General features: G+C 41.8%; 2 protein-coding genes across 5 annotated transcripts in view; one reads left to right on the top strand and one right to left on the bottom strand.

The window, feature by feature from the left end:
* The window catches only part of LOC129853215 (insulin-degrading enzyme-like), a 47,408-nt gene extending 45,838 nt beyond the window's left edge, over nucleotides 1–1,570 (top strand). For all 3 annotated transcript variants that reach the window (XM_055919014.1, XM_055919004.1, XM_055919022.1), the window contains 3 exons: nucleotides 203–275; nucleotides 405–472; nucleotides 560–1,570. In XM_055919014.1, the coding sequence (XP_055774989.1) occupies nucleotides 203–275; nucleotides 405–472; nucleotides 560–661 (243 nt within the window). In that variant the 3' untranslated portion in view covers nucleotides 662–1,570. The remainder of the gene's footprint in view (nucleotides 1–202; nucleotides 276–404; nucleotides 473–559) is intronic.
* A 2,515-nt stretch (nucleotides 1,571–4,085) lies between these two features.
* Nucleotides 4,086–21,603, bottom strand: part of marchf5 (membrane-associated ring finger (C3HC4) 5) — a 60,066-nt gene continuing 42,548 nt past the window's right edge. The window contains exons 3-6 of one of the 2 annotated variants that reach the window (XM_055919168.1): nucleotides 15,814–15,944; nucleotides 8,356–8,557; nucleotides 7,590–7,756; nucleotides 4,086–5,637 (exon numbers count right to left, since the gene is read on the bottom strand). In XM_055919168.1, coding sequence (XP_055775143.1) covers nucleotides 5,521–5,637; nucleotides 7,590–7,756; nucleotides 8,356–8,557; nucleotides 15,814–15,944 — 617 coding nt within the window. In that variant the 3' untranslated portion in view covers nucleotides 4,086–5,520. The remainder of the gene's footprint in view (nucleotides 5,638–7,589; nucleotides 7,757–8,355; nucleotides 8,558–15,813; nucleotides 15,945–21,603) is intronic. The other variant, XM_055919177.1, reaches the window with a different exon arrangement.

Raw genomic sequence — 21,603 nt, 5'->3', positions numbered from 1 at the left:
TATTTGTTAAAAATAACCATTAGATGTTTAAAAATATATATTTTTGAGAGTAGCAGCAACTTTTTAGCAGCAGTGGGGTGCCGCTGCTGAATTAATATAGGGAAACACTGTACTACATTTTTCTAGGACAGTGAACTAAATAAAGGCTTCTGTTAAATGGTCTGTCTCTTCTATCTCTCCATCCAAATCCTGTCCTTTGTAGGATCTGTTGGCGGTGGACGCACCAAAGAGGCACAAGGTGTCTGTGCACGTCCTGTCTAGGGAGATGGACTCCTGTGAGTATTGTACTAGTGATGGAGAGTTTTTGGGTTGGAGGATATACATTTACATTGGTTTGTTAGTGTGAATATTTTGATTTGACTGTTTTTAACAGTTATATTGAAATGTCTCTGTCTTTTGTTTAGGCCCCGTCGTGGGAGAGTTCCCTGCCCAGAATGATGTCAACCTGGCCCCTGCCCCATCCCTGCCACAGGTCATTTGTATTCACCTTACTCTGCGTGTTCCATTAGCACAGCAGTGTTGGTGTGTAACATACTGACCTGTCCATCTCTCTCTGCAGCCTACGTTGGTGCAGGACATGACTGAGTTCAAGAGGAGCCTGCCCCTCTTTCCCCTGGCCAAGCCATTCACTCACATCAACTTCATGGCTGCCAAACTGTGAGCACCAAGCAGCATGAGGTTGCTGGGGGACCCTGCTCTGTCCCTCTATGACCCTCCTGTGGCAACTGAAGTCTGGAACACACTCATCTGACGTGTGTGTAAACTGGAGAGGCCACTAGAGGTGCTTGGAAATGTGTGTAATTCATACAACTTAGCTGTGGTTCTCATCATAGCTCAGTGTGATAGTAGAGATCACACAAAAACTCATTTTTGTTTTAGTCTCATCGAAAACCCCACCAACACACATTCCCGACATTGTATAGACTGTTTGTAGAGGGATAGTACTGACTTACAGAACCTCAAGGCCAGAACCATGTAAACCATCACAAGTACCCCTTGATACTTCATGATGGAAGTGTTTTTATTCAGCTTAGCCACAAGGACATGCTGCTGTGGTGAGGATAAACAGTTAGTTAATGATTATGGTGTTGTGAAGCTGTTGAAGTAGGTGGTTAGCTCTGCAAGGGTGCACATTTCATTTCAAACACGCTGGACACATACATTTCTCTTATGTACTCGTGCGACGCGTCGGCACGGTGACAACTGGCCGAATTGTTATCACGAAGACACTTTGCGTTTAAATAATGACTGTGCAACACATGATTTTAGACAATTTCTGTTTTATGACAAAAACAATTATCAGCCCTATGGAAATGTTTCTATTTTAATCCATAATGTACACGTTTTGAGATCTGAATTTTCTTTTTATTTAAACTAGTAAAAGGTCGGGGCCCTTTGAGGAGTCGTTTTAAAACTGCTTATTTGGTGGAGAGGTGTGTTCATGAAGCTTTTCTTTTTAACTAGTGCTTTCTACAGGGTTGTATTATCTGAGCATCATCTCAGGGTACCTCAATCTTTTGCTTTTTGCTTTAATTTGAGATTGAAGAAAAATAAACATATTTTAAATGTCTATTTAATTTTTTCGGGTCATAAATTAGTCTTATAGCTTTTATTATTTATATTGTTATTTTAATCAAGTGTTTGACTACTGATTTCTTGCATAGCCCCCCCCCCCCCCCCCCCCATCTTTCCCCATTTTGAGACTTAGCTTGTGACTTTGAAAGGGGGGTGGCGATTGGTCATTCTCTGGCAGTGGAGGTCTCTTACAAAGCTGGAGCAATAGAGATTTAACTCTATAGCTGGTGCAGTCAGCTGGATACACAGTACAGCAGTGTGTGTGTGGAGTTTGACAGTCAGCCAACTGCACTTTGTCTCTGTGGGTCAGACTTGGAACAGGATTTTGGCGGCACACTTAAAGACCCACTGGGCACACACTGGTTGGATCAACTTTGTTTCTGTCATTTCAATGAAAATTACATTGAACCAACCTGGAATTGACATCTGTGCTCAGTGGGGACGCTGTCCTTCAGAAAAACATTATATAGGACTGTTTTAGAATGTCTGGTGGGGTAAACTGATTTTCAGTCTAGTATTTTCTCAGAACACCCTTTAAATAATCATGTTTTGGCTGTAGGGGTTCAAAAGAGGCCCATGGAGGGTGAAGTTGTAGTCAGGCCTGTTTCTCAATATGCACTTCTCACTAAGCAATAAACTCTTGTGAATTGGAGATCAGTGTGGATTTAAACATATGGTCTCTGTACTGTTATGTAGAGGGGGGACACACTGCACTGCGTTCTCGGGTCCTTGCTCTCATCCAGCCTAAAAACGGACACATTGACATAGAAAACAGCCAGTTCCGCTTTTCAGTGTGGATTGGAGTCATGTCATTGCCATGTCTGTGTAAAGCATGGCCTGGTGTCTCAGGTGTTAACAAGCCTTGCTAAGTCAAGCTGGAGCCAACCACTATAATACAGCAAATATCAGGTTTATGTGATCTCCCATACGTCCTCAGGCCTATCAATCAACTTGTAATGTTAACTTAATGCTGCATTGTTTTAAAGGAGGGATGATAAGTAATCAGTACAGACTCGAACATGGGAATAACTAGATGTGGGTTCACTTTGAGAAACTGGGTACTATTCATTTGACTGAAGTTACTGAAACCAGAAGGGACTACCTGAACTTGTCAGATAAACAATTGTTTTCAAATGGTGTGCCCTAATGAATACCAGCCTGATCAAATGAAACTGTCCTAATGGAAGGAGTTTTGGCGAGACTGTCAGTTGTAGGTAAGCGGTTCACCATAGGTCTTCACCCGTGACAAATAAAATTCGATTTGAAACTGCTGTCAATTGGCTGATTGTGATTGGTTGGTGCAGACATGTTCATGGCTCAGTAATGCGGAAATGTTTAGTTTTTATATCCTGTGTTTAATACATGACTACTGGAACAAATAGTTAAAGATATCGACTCGCCAGTCAATGCAGGATGTGTATCCCAAATATGACTTCCTCAGAACACACTATGCTAAAGTAATATAGACCGTTATCGTTCACCCGTATACTATGAAATAGTGATTCATTCAAGCTGTTTTTGAGCCATATTAGCCCCTTGTTTATGAAATTTGGATTGAATCAGTCCTACAATATACATCTTGGGCCTCATAAAAATGTTATTAGATTTATACGTGTGCTTACGTTCGATTCATAAAAGATGCTGAGCATAAAAAACCTTAAGCAGGTTGTAAGAAGCCCATTTGTTATTTACGCACCGGTGCTCTATAAATCTCTAATTTACAATCAGCGATTTCCCCTTATAGAATGCTAGCACAAATGAGGGTTTAGTCAGGAATGGACCAAAAGAGAAAAGCAAACTTTTTGGAAGATGAGATCACTTGTGGCAGGATGCAGCTGAATGATGGCTGTGATATACCCGACCTGTCACTCATTTCCCCCTGGAATGTCCCAGGAGCGAGGAATCCCAGAGTGGGTAGTACTTGGACAGATATGGGTATAGCATGATTACAGTGTCTTCCTTTCCAGATTAGGGGCTAAATCCACGCACCAATCTAACGGAACATTTATTGGGAGATGATAACGATTTATAAGCCATGGATCATCATGCGCAAAAAAGTCATTCCGGTCTCTGAAAACTCTCCCTTCTAAAAGCAGTTTTCAATGTTTTCCAATAACGCAAGAACAGCCATGGTTACTTTTTTCTAATTTGACCCACTATTTATAGAACATCGCATCCTGTTTTTAATTCAAAACACCTTGCGTCTGGCAATTAATTCCTCACACTTTTAATTGATCATTCCTAACAAATTGTTCATAAAGCTAATGCAAAGTTCACCACAGGCTTGGATGCTTAAGGGTCCCAAACGGCAACACCCCTACATAACCAGCAGGTAAATGACTTATGTCAAGTCTAGACTTTGCCTAGAGAAGATAATTTCCACGGCAAAGTAAGGTTTTCTAAATAATTACTTACACATGGTTTTCTGCATAAATCATACTTAAGATCAAAATTGATCGTAAATCCGTTTTATAAATGAGGCCCCTGGATCTTAGCATGAACACATCCACTTCAAGGTTTGAAAAAATACATTTATTCACAATCCACCATGAAACTATAAATTGAGAAACAATGTCTGTACAATACAATGAATAACTTCAAATGTCACTTTTGGCATAATATATTTTCTTTAGAGTTCATGTAAAAGCTGAGCTGACCACAGCAGATTATTGGAGCATATCTGTCTACCAGGCACAGCTAAAAGAGATGTGCACAATAATATTAAATATTCAAATGATTGGTTTATGGCATGCCTTTTTCACACACGTAATGTACTGTATACTGGTTATACCGCACTTTTAGAATAAAGAGTAGTTACAGAATGGGTTATTATGTGACTGCCTTGATATATATTATATATATATATGTATATATATATATATATATATATATATATACTAAAAAACAAAGCAAGTGGTGGCGTTAGCAAGGAAATATGTGGCGGAATATGCGATTTTGGGTTAAAAGACATAAATCTCGCCTTTATTCAGTGGACATGTCATTTTATGCTCTCATTTAGAAGGTGATGCGGCACGTGTCAGATCTATATCATCCATCCACCCACCTCCCCATTGCAGGCTTGCACATCACATTCTCTGTCATCTCATGAGTAGAAGACAATTACACAAAATCAGCTACAAACAGAACTAATGACAACACTTCTAGGCATTTGACAAAAGAAATACCCTTGAATGTTTTATCCGATACATATTGTGCAATTACTGTATGTACAGACAATCACACTTATGTTTGTACTGTGCTTCTAAATAATGGAGAGTATGTATCATAGGTCTGGGGATATTTACCAATGGAAACGTGTCAGCAATGTCTTAGGGGAGCAGGTAAAAACAAATAATCACCCTTTAGTGATAAAATATCTAATTTCTCTTAAAACACATTCAATACAGGAAAACAATATTCCTCATTGGCAAACAGAATTTCAAAACTGCAAAATTAACAGTAAGACAATTATTTATAAAACTTTCCTGTCTAATAATTACACGTGCCCCAGATGTATCTTGTTAAAGTACAACAAGCACTGGTTACTTGATTAAAACAAACAAATATTGCTACAGCAACATAGCAGTTACAAGTCACATTTCACAAAAAAAAAGAGCTCCTGTGTGGAATATGCACGAGCACACTCAGTGTGTGTGTTTGCACGCATGTCTGTATCAGTGTTCTTGTCTCGTCTCTTCTCCTTTGAATGTTTTAAAAATAAAATAGAACACGGTGATAATCACACAGCACGAATGTCAGCCGCATACGACGATGACTCCCTAAAGAGCAGAAACAGAACGAGGTGAGGCGAGGCTACTTAGAGGGGTGTAAGAGTTAGGGGGCGCCAATGATCCCTATGTCCGACAGTGTTCCTGCTCAGAGTTCACTGTCATGCTCCGTCCACTCCCCCTGTGTATCAATATGTATGTCTATCCATGGCCCTTGTCAGGCCTCCTCTGTCTCGGTAAAGTTGAGGATCTTGCGGTGGGCTTGCCTCTGGTACTGCTGCTGTTTGAAGTACACCTTGAACGCTCCCTTGACGGCCACAAACGCAATCCCACCCTGCAGACAGGACAAAAATAACTAAGGATAAGCACAGTGCCAAGGAGGGGTCACCAACACTCAGCTCGCATGCATCAAATCATTTATCTTGCTGCTCTGTCTGGTTTTTCTATTTGCTACAAGATACACTGATTGTACAAAACATTAGGAACAGCTGCTCTTTCCATGACAGACGGGCCAGGTGAAAGCTACGATCCCTTATTGACGTCACCTGTTAAATCCACCTCAAATCAGTGTAGATGATAAGGGAGGAGACGGGTTAAAGAAGGATTTGTAAGCCTTGAGACATGGATTGTATGTGTGCCATTCAGAGGGTAAATGGGCAAGACAAAATATTTTAAGTGCCTTTGAACGGGGTATGGTAGTAGGTTCCAGGCGCACCGGTTTGAATGTGTCAAGAACTGCAACGCCTCTGGGTTTTTCACGCTCAACAGTTTACCGTGTGTATAAAGAATGGTCCACCACCCAAAGGACATCCAGCCAACTTGACACAACTAAGTCTACTTTCGACACTTTGTAGAGTCCATGGCCCAATGAATTGATGTTCTTAATGTATTGTTCTCTAATACTGTAGCAGCCAGGGAACAAACAGAATATCCTTAAAACGGTCCACTATAACCTGCCATAGGACAATACATGTACCCCTCTGTATATCAGTGCCAACAAAGCCTCAATTGAGTACTTTACTAATAGAACCATGAGATCAGGTGGTTTTGTTGCTCTAATGCTAAGTGAGGTTAAAGGGAACTTGAGTGTGAGTGTTTGCGTGGGGCTGCAATGTCCAGAGGGGGCAGCGCGGGTCATATGACAGACGAGCCCTGCCACTCTGGTTACCTGGCTGTCAGCGCACTCTCAGGTGTGTGTGTGTGGGGCCCACAGGGGTGACGGGTCACAAGGAGGCATAAAGCCCTGGCTTTATTTATTTTTATTTCACCTTTATTTAACCAGGTAGGCCAGCCGAGAATAAGTTCTCATTTACAACTGCGACCTGGCCAAGATAAAGCAAAGCAGTACGACACAGAGTTACACATAAACAAACGTACAGTCAATAACACAATAGAACAATCTATGTACAGTGTGTGCAAATGTACAAGAGTAGGGAGGTACGGCAATAAATAGGCCCTAGAGGTGAAATAATTACAATTTACCATTAACACTGGAGTGATAAATGTGCAGATGATGATGTGCAAGTAGAGTTACTGGGGTGCAAAAGAACAAGAGGATAAATAACAATATGGGGATGAGGTAGTTGGGTGTGCTATTTACTGATTGCGTGTGCTATTTACAGATTGGCTGTTTACAGGTACAGTGATCGGTAAGCTGCTCTGACAGCTGATGCTTAAAGTTAGAGAGGGAGATATAAGGCTTCAGAGATTTTAGCAATTCGTTCCAGTCACTGGCAGCAGAGAACTGGAAGGAAAGGCGGCCAAAGAAAGTGTTGGCTTTGGGGATGACCAGTGAAATACACCTGCTGGAGGGCATGCTACGGGTGGGTGTTGCTATGGTGACCAGTGAGCTGAGGTAAGGCGGGGCTTTACCGAGCAAAGACTTATAGATGACCTGGAGCCAGTGGGTTTGGCGACGAATATGTTGTGAGGGCCAGCCAACGAGAGCATACAGGTCGCAGTGGTGGGTAGTATATGGGGCTTTGGTGATAAAACGGATGGCACTGTGATAGACTACATCCAGTTGTCACGTTGACTACAGCCTGCCTTGCAGGGTACATTCCTACATCCTAAATTCATGAGGAAAAACTACTAATTAACTTACCGCCAACTAACGCACAGTTACCTCAGAATGGGCCAGTAGCGGGGAAGAGCTAGTACAGGTATTGCCATGGCAAAAAAACCTGCAATCACTAATATAGGAAGAATATGTGGTCAAGATAACTACAATGGCCAAGGTCCCATGCCCGCTCTCTGTGTGTATGCCTGACAGTTTGTGTTACCCACCAGAATGGTCCTCTGCAGGTTGGAGTTGACACTGCTGAACATGAGTTTGCCCACGATGGTGGCGATGGTAGGGAATACCAGGGCACCACACAGGATCCTGGTGGCTGACACGTGGTCTGCCAGGGGGCTGGCCTCCGCCGGGATACGAGGCACCGGACACCCAATCCCTGAGAGAGACAGAGGGGGCAAGGTCAGAATGTGTGAGGTGTGTTGTGGGTGTTGTTTTGCTAGACACACAAATACACATTCATCAAGTGATGAGAGAAAAAAGGTGTGCCAGCCACTGAGTAATATCTGCACCAGTCTGTGCCAGTATCTTTATTTTGGGCAGCCGAGTGGGGGGGTAAAGATGTACGCCTGCTCTTGCCCAGCAAGCTGAGACTGCAGGGAGAAAAGGTTGAAGGTTCCAGCTGAGCACTGGGGTCCGGTTTCTCCCCACATCAATCACTGTCCTTGATGATGAGCTCAGTGGAAAAACCCACTGCTACTGGACCTCCACAAGCCCCAATGGACAGGGCTACCTCTCCGCATTCTTATATACACACACACACACACACACACACACACACACACACACACACACACACACACACACACACACACTGATCACACAATAGAACAACCTTTAACACAGGTAGCATCCTCCAAGCACATAATAACAGCCTTATCACCCACACTTCATTGTACAGACACACACAACGAATTCACAGAATTCCACCCATTGTAGTAGAAGAACGTGGTGTTGCAGAACGGTTTGCATTCCTACCAATGTGTCCCTTCTGACCTGGGAAGATGCTGTTGAGGATCTGCAGCTTGTTGGAGTACTTCCTCCAGAGGCGCAGCACGTAGTCTTCCCAGCGGATCATCTTCCCCAGGATCAGCATGACGGGGATGGTGGGCAGGCCGATGAGCAGGAACAAGGGGTCTGCCCGCTCCATCACATCCAGGCCCTCCTTATGGCCCACCACCTGGGCACAGGGAAAGAGCGGACACCGTGGTGAAGATGGATAGCTTGACGATAAAGTGCGTCTGAAATGGCAGCCTGTTACCTATGTCGTGCACTGCCATTTCAAAACGCAGCCATAGTCTATCGATCAACACGGCCACACTAGGAAGTCGAACGAAAGCCATCAGAAGACAATAACGTTAAGAATAAATATGGTGGATTTAACCCTCAGTGTGTGTGTGTGTGAGGGTTTCAGTCAGCCCGGTAATTGCCAGCGTTTGGCCGATAAACAAAACTGTTGCCGGCCAAATTGACTGGGAGAAAAACCCTACCGTTATTTTTTATTCATAGATGGAAAAATCAGGCGATGTAAATACATTTGACATTTATGCTTATCGGTCTATAGCAGGGTTCCCCAACTGGCGGCGTGGGACAAATTTGGCCCGTGGGTGGCTTTATTAGCCTCCCCCTCCCCCAGGTTTTCTGAGCAAATTTGTTTTTATTTTATAATTGTTGGATATAAAATACTATAAAAACACCAGGAAATCAGATCCAAGTGATTTACATTTTTGAAATCTGTTCCCAAGTATTCCCACGCATAATAAAAATACGTGATCATATACAAATAAATGTAAGCAAGGTCATCGTGCATCTTATTTATCACACTCGCACAGCGTACAGAGCCTATTTTGAGCGGAATATCACTTGTCAGACAGCACTTGTCGCCATCCTCAGCTTGTTGCTGCTGGAGTGTTTTTATAAGTCCAGTCATTGCGCAATAATTTTAAATGCAATCACGTGTTTAAAACAGTTTTATTTCTCAACTGGTAATTGAAGCGTGCCTCTCATTCGCCATTCAAGTGCATAGGCAATGGTATGCACGCTACCAGCGTGTCACCTACCACTTTGCAATGTGAGCTGGAGGCAGTATGCATTTTGAAAACATATACTTAAAAAGCAACTGCCCCTAAAATGCAACTTGTCATTTACAAATTGGCCTATGTGGCATTGATATGAGCCAAAAGCATTTATTCTAATGTCAACATTTTCAAAAAAGTGTAAATAGTTTGGTCATGAAGTCCGTCTCGTCCAAAACAGATATATTTGCGAGATAGGAAGACATTGGAATGAAGGGTATCGTAACAGTTTTCCATGGGTTGGGTTTAATGCTGCCCACAGCTGGAAGCACCCAAGTAATCATCAATTCGGAGCACAGCTCCATTCGACCCATCAATTTGGTTTGACATTCAATATCCCCATGGGGCTAGTTACATTGTGCAAATTATTGATGTCCCTAACAGGGATTAATATTTTCCCGAAAATCTACCAAGTTTCAATACTGAGAATAATAAAAATGTATCCCTAGAGTCCCAGGAAGTACTGCAAAAATCGGATGTGCCCATTTGTTTTGCTTTGTTTAGTTGGATCCCCATTCACTTTTGCAGAAGCATCAGCTACTCTTCCTGGGGTCCACAACAACAACAAAAAGCGGAACAAAAAAAGTAACAAAACACTGACACACAAATTTAAAATACAATGATACAAATAATACAACGAAAATCTATGCAAATAATACAAGAAAAATAGCGAGGAGTGTGTGTATCTGCGTTTGTGTGTGTCCCCACAGTCACCGCCGTTCCAAAAGATGTTGTTTAATCCGTTGTTTAATCCGTTTTTTAAAGGTAATTTTGCTGTTTGCTTGAGTAATTGGAGATGGAAGGGAGTTCCATGCGATCATGCCTCTGTATCCGTGAATTCGTTTTGGACTTGGTGACTGTGAAGAGACCCCTGGTGGCGTGATATGTACGGGTGTCTGAGATGAATGTTATTTGATTATGCAGACAATCTGGAATTTTATTCACAATTATATTTCTCATAAAAACTAGAAGAGAAGCAGTTAATCTCTTGTCAATCCTCAACCAGGAAAGACTGGTATGCATGTTGTTGATGTTAGTTCTGTATGTGCAGTTAAGGGCGTGCTGCTCTGTTCTGAACCAGCTGCAGCTTTGCTAGGGCTTTCCTCGCTGCACTTGACCATATTACCAGACAGTAATCAAGATGGGACAAGATCTACAATGTTTGTTCTAATCTACAATGTTTCTTTGGTTACGGTAATTTCTGTTAATGCATTCAATATATTATTATTGCATTCGTTTAACATTCTCATTGTCAGAGTGGACACGTTTGCAGATCTCACAACATATGCTACACTTGTTTCTCACAAGTTTTGGTTTATTTAATTACATTTACGAGTTTTGGCAATTCATTCATTGTCTTTTGTTTGGAGCACTCCTGTCAATGTTGGGTAAGGTCGCGCACAGTTTTAGATGTCATAGTATTTGACTAGTATTGTGAAGCTTCTCAAAGTATTTTGTCTTCACCTCAAACAGCAAGTAAACAAAGCCTGTTAAGAATCCATTGAGAATGACAATAGTTCCTCAATGTATTTGAAAAATATTCCCAACTCTCTCCCTTTTGATAACCACTCGGCATAGAAGGGAAAAATGTAATGCTCTGATCCAGTGGAAACATCATAAAATACCTGATTTATTTATTATCCCTTGAACAAATAGCCTTCAGCTGTGTCTGTCCCGAGCTCACTGGCGCGGGAAACTCTAATGGCCCAGAATATTTTATACAATGTCGCATGTTTGTTTGCGTGAGCTTCGGGCCGACAGTTGATACGTGTCCAGCAATGGGATTTATAGGATATTTATTTTTATCAGGATATTTTCTACCTGCAGGGTGCAATGTTTTTATTTGTTGGCTTTATGTAGGCTACTTTTACGTAGTTGGCAATGGCAACGGAAGTACTTTAAGATTTTTATAATTTAGATAGAATGTAGATTAACCACAGACAATGACTTTGAGATAGACTATTATAAATTAAACTGTTCCACAAAAATGAGCATATGAAAATGACAACTGGCATGCAGATCAGTAGAAATGGTAGGATGAATTGACACTCCAAATAGAAAAGGGTGCCAACCCCTGGTGTAGCCTATTCCCGGCAACTTCAGGAGTGTAACGGCAGAATCTGCGAAGGCCAACGGCAGCGGGAGGAGGGCTAGAAACAGGCTTTTTTCTTCTGGTTAGGCCATCTGGCTCCCTCTTGAGTCATTTGTGGGTCTTAATTATTTAATTAAAAAGCGTGCTTAAGACAAGCTCAGTACATATAGTTGATTTTTATTAAAACACATAGGGTGTCTCTATATATTGAAAAATACATGCCTTGGTCGACCAATTTTTTTGTTGTTGTCAGGGACAGCTACTACAGTTGATTTGTGTGTAAAAAACACAGAACATATTCTTATAAACAGGGGTATGTCCATTTTATTTATTTAACTTTTACCTGGTAAAATAAATACATATTTTTATAACAGACATACACCTCCCCATCTTCACAACAACTTTGCCAATATAACTTGACCATGATAATTGAAAATTCAAATGGTATACCTAGGAATTGAGCTTCCTCAACTTGATCAATGGTCTCAAACTTTATGGAAAACTCCACTTGAGGTTTTAGGTCTTCAAGAATGTTTTGAACCAAATACAATGATTTTAGTTTGATTTAAGATACGTTTATTATTAATCTCCCATTCTGATACTGACTGTAACTGCTTATTTAGAATTTCAGTGAGCTCACTGGCTTTGGGTGCTGACATGTAGTGTGGAATAATCGGCGTAGTAATTCATTCTAGCTTTGTGTAAGACCAGTGGCAAATTATTTGGAAAAATAGAGAAGAGTAACTGCCCAAGGCAACTGCCCTGCGGGACACTGTACTTTACATATCTGATGTTAGAGAAGCTTCCATTGAAGAACACTCTCTGGGTTCTAATGGATAAATAACTCCAACCATGTGATGGCAGGTGATGTAAAGCCATACCAATAACAATTTATGATCAATAATATCACAGGCTATACTGAAATCTTAACAATAAAGCTCCAACTATCATCTTATTATTAATTTATTTTAACCAATCATCTGTCATCTGAGTCAGTGCAGTACAAGTTGAGTGACCTTTTCTATATCCATGCTGAAAGTCAGTAGTTAACTTGTTCCCTGAAAAATAGCATTGTATTTGGTCAAACAATTCTCTATCAGTTTACTAAGAACTGGCAGCAAACTGATTGGGCGGCTGTTAGAGCCAGTAAAGGGTGCTTTACTATTTTTAGGCAGTGGAATTACTTTAGCTTCCTTACACACCTGTGGAGACACTCCTTTAAGCTTTGGTTAAATATATATCAAACAGAGGTGGCAATACTGTCAGCTACCATTCTCAATCGTTTCCCATAAAGGTTGTCTATACCTGGTGGCTTATCATTATGGATTTTTTCCACCTCTCCTACACGAACTTGACCAAATTCAAAACAGCAATCGTTCTCTTTTATTATTATATTTTTTTTATACAAAAATATGATGGTTCACTGTTCAATGTCATTTCACTTCTGAGCTTTTCCACTTCACTAGTGAAATAGTCATGGAAATTATTGGCAATATTGAAAGGTTTTGTTATAAATGACCCATGAACTTAAATGAACGATGGAGATGAACTGGGTTTTCTGCCCATGATAGCATTTAAGGAAGTAGCTTAAATTATTTATTTAAGGTGTGCGTAAAACCAAGATATGGTCATATGCCAGGATTCTGAGATAAGAGGGATTTGGAGCTGATTTCCTGGTGTCTTTACAGTTTTTTATGCCCAACAATTTTTGGGGCCTCAGAGAACTTGGGGGCCCAAATAAAACCAGTTGGGGAACACTGGCCTATTCTCTAGGACAGGATATTTCCCTCCTGCCTCTGAATTGTTACAGAATTCATGTCTCTGACAGAGATACCTATGTAGTGAATTGTGCATAGGCCTATCAAATTTGTGACTATCTGAAGAGTCACATTGACAGCTAAAGGAAGCAAGCAAAATTTTATAGGCTATACCATAGGGGTTTACTAACTGCATTCGGGTCGCGTGTGCAGTCCGGCAATGTCAATAACGCATGCGTTTTGAATTTATGGCGACCTTGTACGAAGTAAATACGCTAGGCTAAACGCTTCAACGCGACAACCTGCTTGCATAATGTGCTATACATTTTTTGGGTAATCTGCTGCTGCGCATGTAACATATTTTGTGGAATTGCGTTAGTTCGACTTTGGGGGAAAATGTTGTAATTTTCCGGGTCTTGTCATTTTATTTTTTGGGGAAATGTGACAGGATCCCGGATTACCCATGTTAATCCCTGCTCCCTAACTATCCCTAGAGATAGGCTATCCAAACTCAAACTAACTTTGCCACAGTCGCACACCACCCGGCTGAAGCTTACTGGCGAAATAATTTGGCTTATCCTTCCCACAGACATCCACATCAAACCACACAACGAAACAAACTCACATTTGAATTCAGTCATGGCCGGTAGCGTTTCTTAATTAACCAAATCTAAAACGAGGCTAAATCAGGAAGTGCAGACACCCTTTCATTGTTTAAAACCTCAATGTATTACTTCATATTATGAGCCATGTCTTACCTTGCTTCAAAGTAGCCTAGGTAAAAATCTGATCATAGAAAAATGGAGGCAATTTCTTTCATAAAGACTTCCTCATATGCCATTGAAACCAGTGTTTCTCGCCTTTTCTATTGGTTTTCATATCAACTTTCTTTTGTTGCCCAGAAGCCAAAGGCACAATCCTAGTCAAACTCAGCAAAAAAAAATTACTTCACAGATCTTCCAAATAACTTCACAGATCTTCATTGTAAAGTGTTTAAACACTGTTTCCCCATGCTTGTTCATTGACCCATAAACAATTAATGAATATGCACCTGTGGAACGGTTGTTAAGACACTAACAGCTTACAGACGGTAGACAGAACGGACAGCTGATCGTCCTCGCAGTGGCAGACCACGTGTAACAACACCTGCACAGGATCGGTACATCCGAACATCACACCTGCGGGACAGGTACAGGATGGCAACAACAACTGCCCGAGTTACACCAGGAATGCACAATCCCTCCATCAGTGCTCAGACTGTCCGCAATAGGCTGAGAGAGGCTGGACTGAGGGCTTGTAGGCCTGTTGTAAGGCAGGTCCTCACCAGACATCACCAGCAACAATGTCACCTATGGGCACAAACCCACCGTCGCTGGACCAGACAGGACTGGCAAAAAGTGCTCTTCACTGACGAGTCGCGGTTTTGTCTCACCAGGGATGATGGTCGGATTCGCGTATATCGTCAAAGGAATGAGCGTTACACCGAGGCCTGTACTCTGGAGCGGGATTGATTTGCAGGTGGAGGGTCCGTCATGGTCTGGGGCGGTGTGTCACAGCATCATCGGACTGAGCTTCTTGTCATTGCAGGCAATCTCAATGCTGTGCGTTACAGTTACAGGGAAGACATCCTCCTCCCTCATGAGGTACCTTTCCTGCAGGCTCATCCTGATATGACCCTCCAGCATGACAATGCCACCAGCCATACTGCTCGTTCTGTGCGTGATTTCCTGCTAGACAGGAATGTTAGTGTTCTGCCATGACCAGCGAAGAGCCCAGATCTCAATCCCATTGAGAACGTGTGGGACCTGTTGGATCGGAGGGTGAGGGCTAGGGAATTTGCAGGTGCCTTGGTGGAAGAGTGGGGTAACATCTCACAGCAAGAACTGGCAAATCTGGTGCAGTCCATTAGGAGATGCACTGCAGTACTTAATGCAGCTGGTGACCACACCAGATACTGACTGTTACTTTTGATTTTGACCCCCCCCCCCACCTCTTTGTTCAGAGACACATTATTCCATTTCTGTTAGTCACATGTCTGCGGACCTTGTTCAGTTTATGTTTCAGTTGTTGAATATTGTTATGTTCAAACAAATATTTACACGTGTTAAGTTCGCTGAAAATAAACACAGTTGAGTGAGAAGACTTTATTAGTAACACATTCTAGTTGTTGCATCTGTAGATTCCCCCGCTTTCTAAGTTTCTAATATGGAACTGCTCGCATCAGATGCGCTGTTTACAAGTTCACTTCGGCAAATGTTTGAAAATGATGTTTTATTGGCTGCTTCATAAACAGGAGTTGCATGTTCTGTTAAGATGAGTTACCATAATCTTTAAATGTGATTTCTGTCATTTTGAGTACCATTGGTGGACGCCCTTACGGGTTACGCATCCAATGCATATGGGTCCCGGTAAACTTCTCAAATGGCCGGTAAATTAAAATCTTCCTGGTCACGTTGTTACCTAACGGAAACCCTAGTGTGTGTGTGTGTGTGTGTGTGTGTGGTGGTCTCACCTGCATGACGGTGACAGCCCCGTACGTGACGGCGGTCCAGTAGATGGAGCCCACCATGATGCCGGCGGCAGCAAAGGGACAGGCCTTGGAGATGAGCCGGTCAAACAGGTCTAGTACATACACCACTGGCCCTGGAGGGAGACAGGGACATAAGAGTTGAAAATAGATTGCACACACCACTTTGTGTGTGAAAAGGGCTATACGGCATTTGTTCCAAATTGTAAAACAGGGTCGTACAGGCTGTTTTCCCCCCTCTATGGCCTGGGTCATATTCTTTAGGGTAGATCGCGAGCTACCAGTAGCTCTCAGCCCACTTATGAGTAGCTGGTCAATCAAAACCGCAAACTGTCATGAACAAAACTCCCGGCTACTATCCAATCAAAGCCACATTGATGTTCTCTCACCCCTGGTTAGCCACTATTGCCTTAAAAAGCCAAACGTTACACAATATCTGCCAATAAAATGTCCAGCAATATTGTTCGCGTCTGTCTGTTTGATGCACGTGTTTGTCTATCACTCCGTATGTAGCCAGTTAGCGATGCTAATGATAACCATCTTATGGGTAGACAGGTTTTCCCCCCAAAACCTTCTCAATTAAATGTTAACTGCAAAGAAGGCAATATATATATAGAACAATATCTACTACTTCTAGATTATTTCCTCAAATTTGGCGGCGATTGTTTTGCAAACTCTGCCATGACGTGTGCTGCAGAAGTAACAGCAGAAAAGTCACGAGACCGACACATTCCTCTCTTGCTAGATGTGTAATTGAAAAGGGGAATTACACTTTGTGATTCGACCAAAAGTGGTCTTCTGATGTGACTTAAGCTTTGCCATGGATTTAGAACATCCATGTTTGTTGTTTCTCTCTAAATAATTGTAATATTGAGAATAAAAACTGTGTGGGGGGGGGATCCCAAATCAGGAAAAATAAAATAGAGAAAACATAATACAGGAAAACACTAAATATAATTTAATGGGGACCCCCTTAGTTAATTACCAGCTATATTGACAGAAAACGCATCTCTTGTATACCAAGGACCTGGGAAAGAGTTGCAGGGTAGAGGTGAAGAGAAGAATGTGCCTATTTGAACGCTATAAAAACTGAGTAGCGTGCAACGTTTCATTTTTCTCATGCTAGAAAAGGTTGGAGGGGCACACCGTAGAAAACAGTTTTGCTACAGAAAACCCTGTTTAACTGTTGGTTTTCAATCACAGGCCTTTTTCGTGTGAACTCATTTCAGTTGAGCATTTTTCTCTCTCACTTATTTTAAATACTAGAATGCTACAAATAGCTCATGCAGAGGCGGAGAAGAGCACCAGTAAAAAACACAGAGTACTCAAACAGACAACACCTCTGCAGTTTGGGAATGTCTCGCTCTCCAGCAGGGGTCATAAGATGGTTGCTGCTGTCCTGGTGGTAAAATGCTCAGTGTACAGTGTGCACCATCCACCCTTCTCTCTATCTGACCTTACCCCGTGTAATTCACCTACAACGAAAGTAGCCCTACTTGAAGTACAATGAGGAAAAACATAGGCAAAGTGAAAACGCATGGCAGACACATAGGCCTACATACACACTCGTGAGATATTCAACGAGAAAGGTGACTTCAGCAGTAAAGAAAAGCACACAGAATAAACAAAGAACAACAAATACACCCTCCTGAGACATTCTTAAAGTACAATGAGCAAGGTGACTGAAGTTCAGCCATGAGGAAATTATGAAAAGAATGAGCTTCCTTTAGCATTCCTTGTTGTGCTCAGAGCGAAAGCATGCGAGGTATTGGGTTTGACTGGGAAACATTGACACCGGAATGTGTGGCGACAGAGGCTCAGACGGAGAGGAGAGGAATAGATTCTCAAAATGTCCTTGAAGGACCAAAACTAGTTTTTAGATGAACGCTACCAATTTTACTATGGCTGTGGAACACCTTCACAACGCGAGAGAGATATAAATACATCGCTCTACCCTAATAACAGACCTGTGTCAAAGACCAGATCAGGCAGCCACCCTCTGTTATATATAGGCTAGTAACCCATATTTATATATCTTGTTTGTATCCAATGTAAAAAAAAACAACTGAAAAACAATACTTAGTAACAACTATGTCAACTGTCTACTAATATTAATAATAGCACAACTAAAACTTTGATTAACAGCATAAAACTACTAAATAATAAAAACTACAACTACCTATACAAATGAACAAATATCGTCACATATGTCCACTTGTCAGACACACTGTCAAGTTACAGCCATGACCTCCATCTTCCCTTTTTTTTTTCCTTCCTCATTCCTCATTCCTCTCTCGCATTCCAGAGCACTCGGGGGAAACCATGCAATATTTACGGGGACGTGAGACAACCTCCTCTGCCCACACGGGCCCATCCAGATACTATTAATACCAGCAGCAGGAGACCAGTGGAGAACATTAAAGGGAGAGAGGGGACATCAGTTCTCTGATGCGATGTAAAGGATTGTCCTTATCAGGGGCTAAAGCTGAGCTCTCGGTTTAAAAAAAAACTAGGCTAGGATTTCTTGGACAACATTAATGCTGCGTCATTTTTTTGAGCAGGGCTGTGTTCATTTCTATTGCAACTTAATTCAGGGCCGTGTCATGAATTGAAAACCTCAAGTAGAGGTTTAAAAATGATTATTTTCTACTATATTGGGTCGGCCGAGGCAACAGCATCAGTTTGACATTGAATGTGGAATGTTTTAGTGATCCTCAACTAGGCCAATGAGCTGATTACGTGGCACTTGTCATCGTGGCACTACAGTCCACTGTTAACCCCCTCCGCCCCCATTAACAATGTTCCAGTGCTTTTGCCCTAGATCTGGGATTTCAGACAGAGACCAACTCAGTACACTGACCACTCCTCTAACATATAAATTACTTCCAAACTCGAGAAAGTTTATTTTCTCGCTATATGTTTATTGTGATATTGTACAAAACTTGGTAGATTTGTTGTTCAGCAGCATCGTGGGAACCCCCATACTATATCAGCAGCTGTTACAGAAGGCTGTGGCCAGACACCAGTCAAGCTTCAGAGTAATGGAGGATACTTGAATAAGGTTGGTCACATTTGATCAGGTCAATGATCAAAATACTATCTGTCCTGGAATTCCCCTAACCACCACTGATAATGTAACCAGTGCTGTGTGTGTATACGTTTGTCTTTTATGTTGTAAGGAGGTGCCCCCTTCCACTGTGCCAAAGAACTAGTCCTGGGTCAAAGTGAGTAATGCCAACCAGTCAGTGCCATGCTGGCACATGTCCCTTGTGAATCAGGATCTCTAATTGGCTGTTGAACTGTGTATTTACTGTTGGCTTCCATGACCGTATGGTGACAGTCTTTCTCTCTCCCTCTGTGATATAGGAGCAGGGTCACATATAGGAGCCGAAGTCCGGCTCCTTCATGACCAGTATCTGTGACGAGAGGCGTCTGGAGCCGATCTACGCCGCCATGCCCAGCAGGCATTGACAAACACCTCAGAAGGGGTGATTACCAATAAGACAGTGCATGACAAGTATTTAGTAATATCACCCCTTCAATACCTATGTCACGCATCAACTCTTCCTTGATTTTCCACAGATGGGCAGAACAGATGCTTTGAAATTGAGTCCTCTGACTGAAATACAGGTTGATACTGATGTCTGAATTGGGAGAGACCTTGCATTTAGCATTAAAATTATACAAGACACACATGACTTTTTATAGTATTTTGCTACCATTTAATTGAACGGTACGATCAATAAGGGGGGTACCCAGTGTATTCCTCAAACATTTTAGGGAACTCCCGTCTTATACAGGACATTATACAGGAAGGTGTATTTGTTATATTACATTGTTATATTAGCAGAACACAGCTTCTACAGTATTATGTGAAGTATGGTTTATTCTACATGGAACTGTTATACGTAGTTTAGAATAGCTACATAAGTTGAAGTCAGAAGTTTACATACACCTTAGCCAAATACATTTAAACTCAGTTTTTCACAATTCCTGACATTTAATCCTAGTAAAAATTCCCTGTTTTAGGTCAGTTAGGATCACCACTTTATTTTAAGAATGTGAAATGTCAGAATAATAGTAGAGAGAATTATTTATTACAGATTTTGTTTCTTTCATCACATTCCCAGTGGGTCAGAAGTTTACATATACTGCCTTTAAATTGTTTAACTTGGGTCAAACGTTTCAGGTAGCCTTCCACAAGCTCCCCACAATAAGTTGGGTGAATTTTGGCCCATTCCTCCTGACAGAGCTGGTGTAACTGAGTAAGGTTTGTAGTTCTCCTTGCTCTCACATGCTTTTTCAGTTCTGCCCACATATTTTCTATAGGATTGAGGTCAGGGCTTTGTGATGATCACTCCAATACCTTGACTTTGTTGTCCTTAAGCCTATTTTGCCACAACTTTGAAAGTATGCTTAGGATGGATCATTGTCCATTTGGAAGACCCATTTGCGACCAAGCTTTAACTTCCTGACTGATGTCTTGAGATGTTGCTTCAATATATCCACATAATTTTCCTACCTCATGATGCCATCTATTTTGTGAAGTGCACCAGTCCCTCCTGCAGCAAAGCACCCCCACAACATGATGCTGCCACCTACGTGCTTCATAGTTGGGATGGTGTTCTTTGGCTTGCAAGCATCCCCTTTTTCCTCCAAACACAACGATGGTCATTATGGCCAAACAGTTCTATTTTTGTTTCATCAAACCAGAGGACATTTCTCCAAAAAGTACGATATTTGTCCCCATGTGCAGTTCCAAACCGTAGTCTGGCTTTTTTATGGCGGTTTTGGAGCAGTGGCTTCTTCCTTGCTGAGCGGCCTTTCAGGTTATGTCGATATAGGACTCGTTGTACTGTGGATATCGATACTTTTGTACCTGTTTCCTCCAGCATCTTCACAGGGTCCTTTGCTGTTGTTCTGGGATTGATTTGCACTTTCACATCAAAGTACATTCATCTCTAGGAGACAGAATGCGTCTCCTTCCTGAGTGGTATGATGGCTGCGTGGTCCCATGGTGTTTATACTTGCATACTATTGTTTGTACAGATGAACGTGGTACTTTCAAGCATTTGGAAATTGCTCCCAAGGATGAACCAGACTTGTGGAGGTCTACATTTTTTTATGAGGTCTTGGCTGATTTCTTTTGATTTCCCCATGATGTCAAACAAAGAGGCACTGAGTTTGAAGGTAGGCCTTGAAATGCATCCACAGGTACACCTCCAATTGACTCAAATGATGTCAATTAGCCTATCAGAAGCTTCTAAAGCCATGACATCATTTTCTGGAATTTTCCCGTGCTGTTTAAAGGCACAGTCAACTTAGTGTACGTAAACTTCTGACCCACTGAAATTGCGATACAATGAATTATAAGTAAAATAATCTGTCTGTAAACAATTGTTGGAAAAATAACTTGTGTCCTGCACAAAGTAGATGTCCTAACCAACTTGCCAAAACTATAGTTTGTTAACATGAAATTTGTGGAGGTGGTTGAAAAGTGAGTTTTAATGACTCCAACCTAAGTGTATGTAAACTTCCGACTTCCACTGTATGTTCAGCAATTGCACTCTTCTCATATTACTCTGTAGGCTACTGACCAATGCAAAGCTTAGAGGAAGCTTTGAATTGGACAGTTGTCTACAGTGGTATGAGAAGAGTGCCATCCTCCTGCATCTCACATCTGCCTGTAGTTATTGAACTCTGCCTGCTGGACACATGGGTTGAGTGTACTCCACCCCTCTGGCTACCTGACTGCACCTGTCCATAACATGTATG

The sequence above is a fragment of the Salvelinus fontinalis genome, chromosome 1, assembly GCF_029448725.1.
Source record: "Salvelinus fontinalis isolate EN_2023a chromosome 1, ASM2944872v1, whole genome shotgun sequence".
In the NCBI taxonomy this organism is placed as follows: Eukaryota; Metazoa; Chordata; class Actinopteri; order Salmoniformes; family Salmonidae; genus Salvelinus; species Salvelinus fontinalis.
Note: the sequence above shows the minus strand (reverse complement) of the source record. Positions and strands in the feature narration are given on the sequence as shown.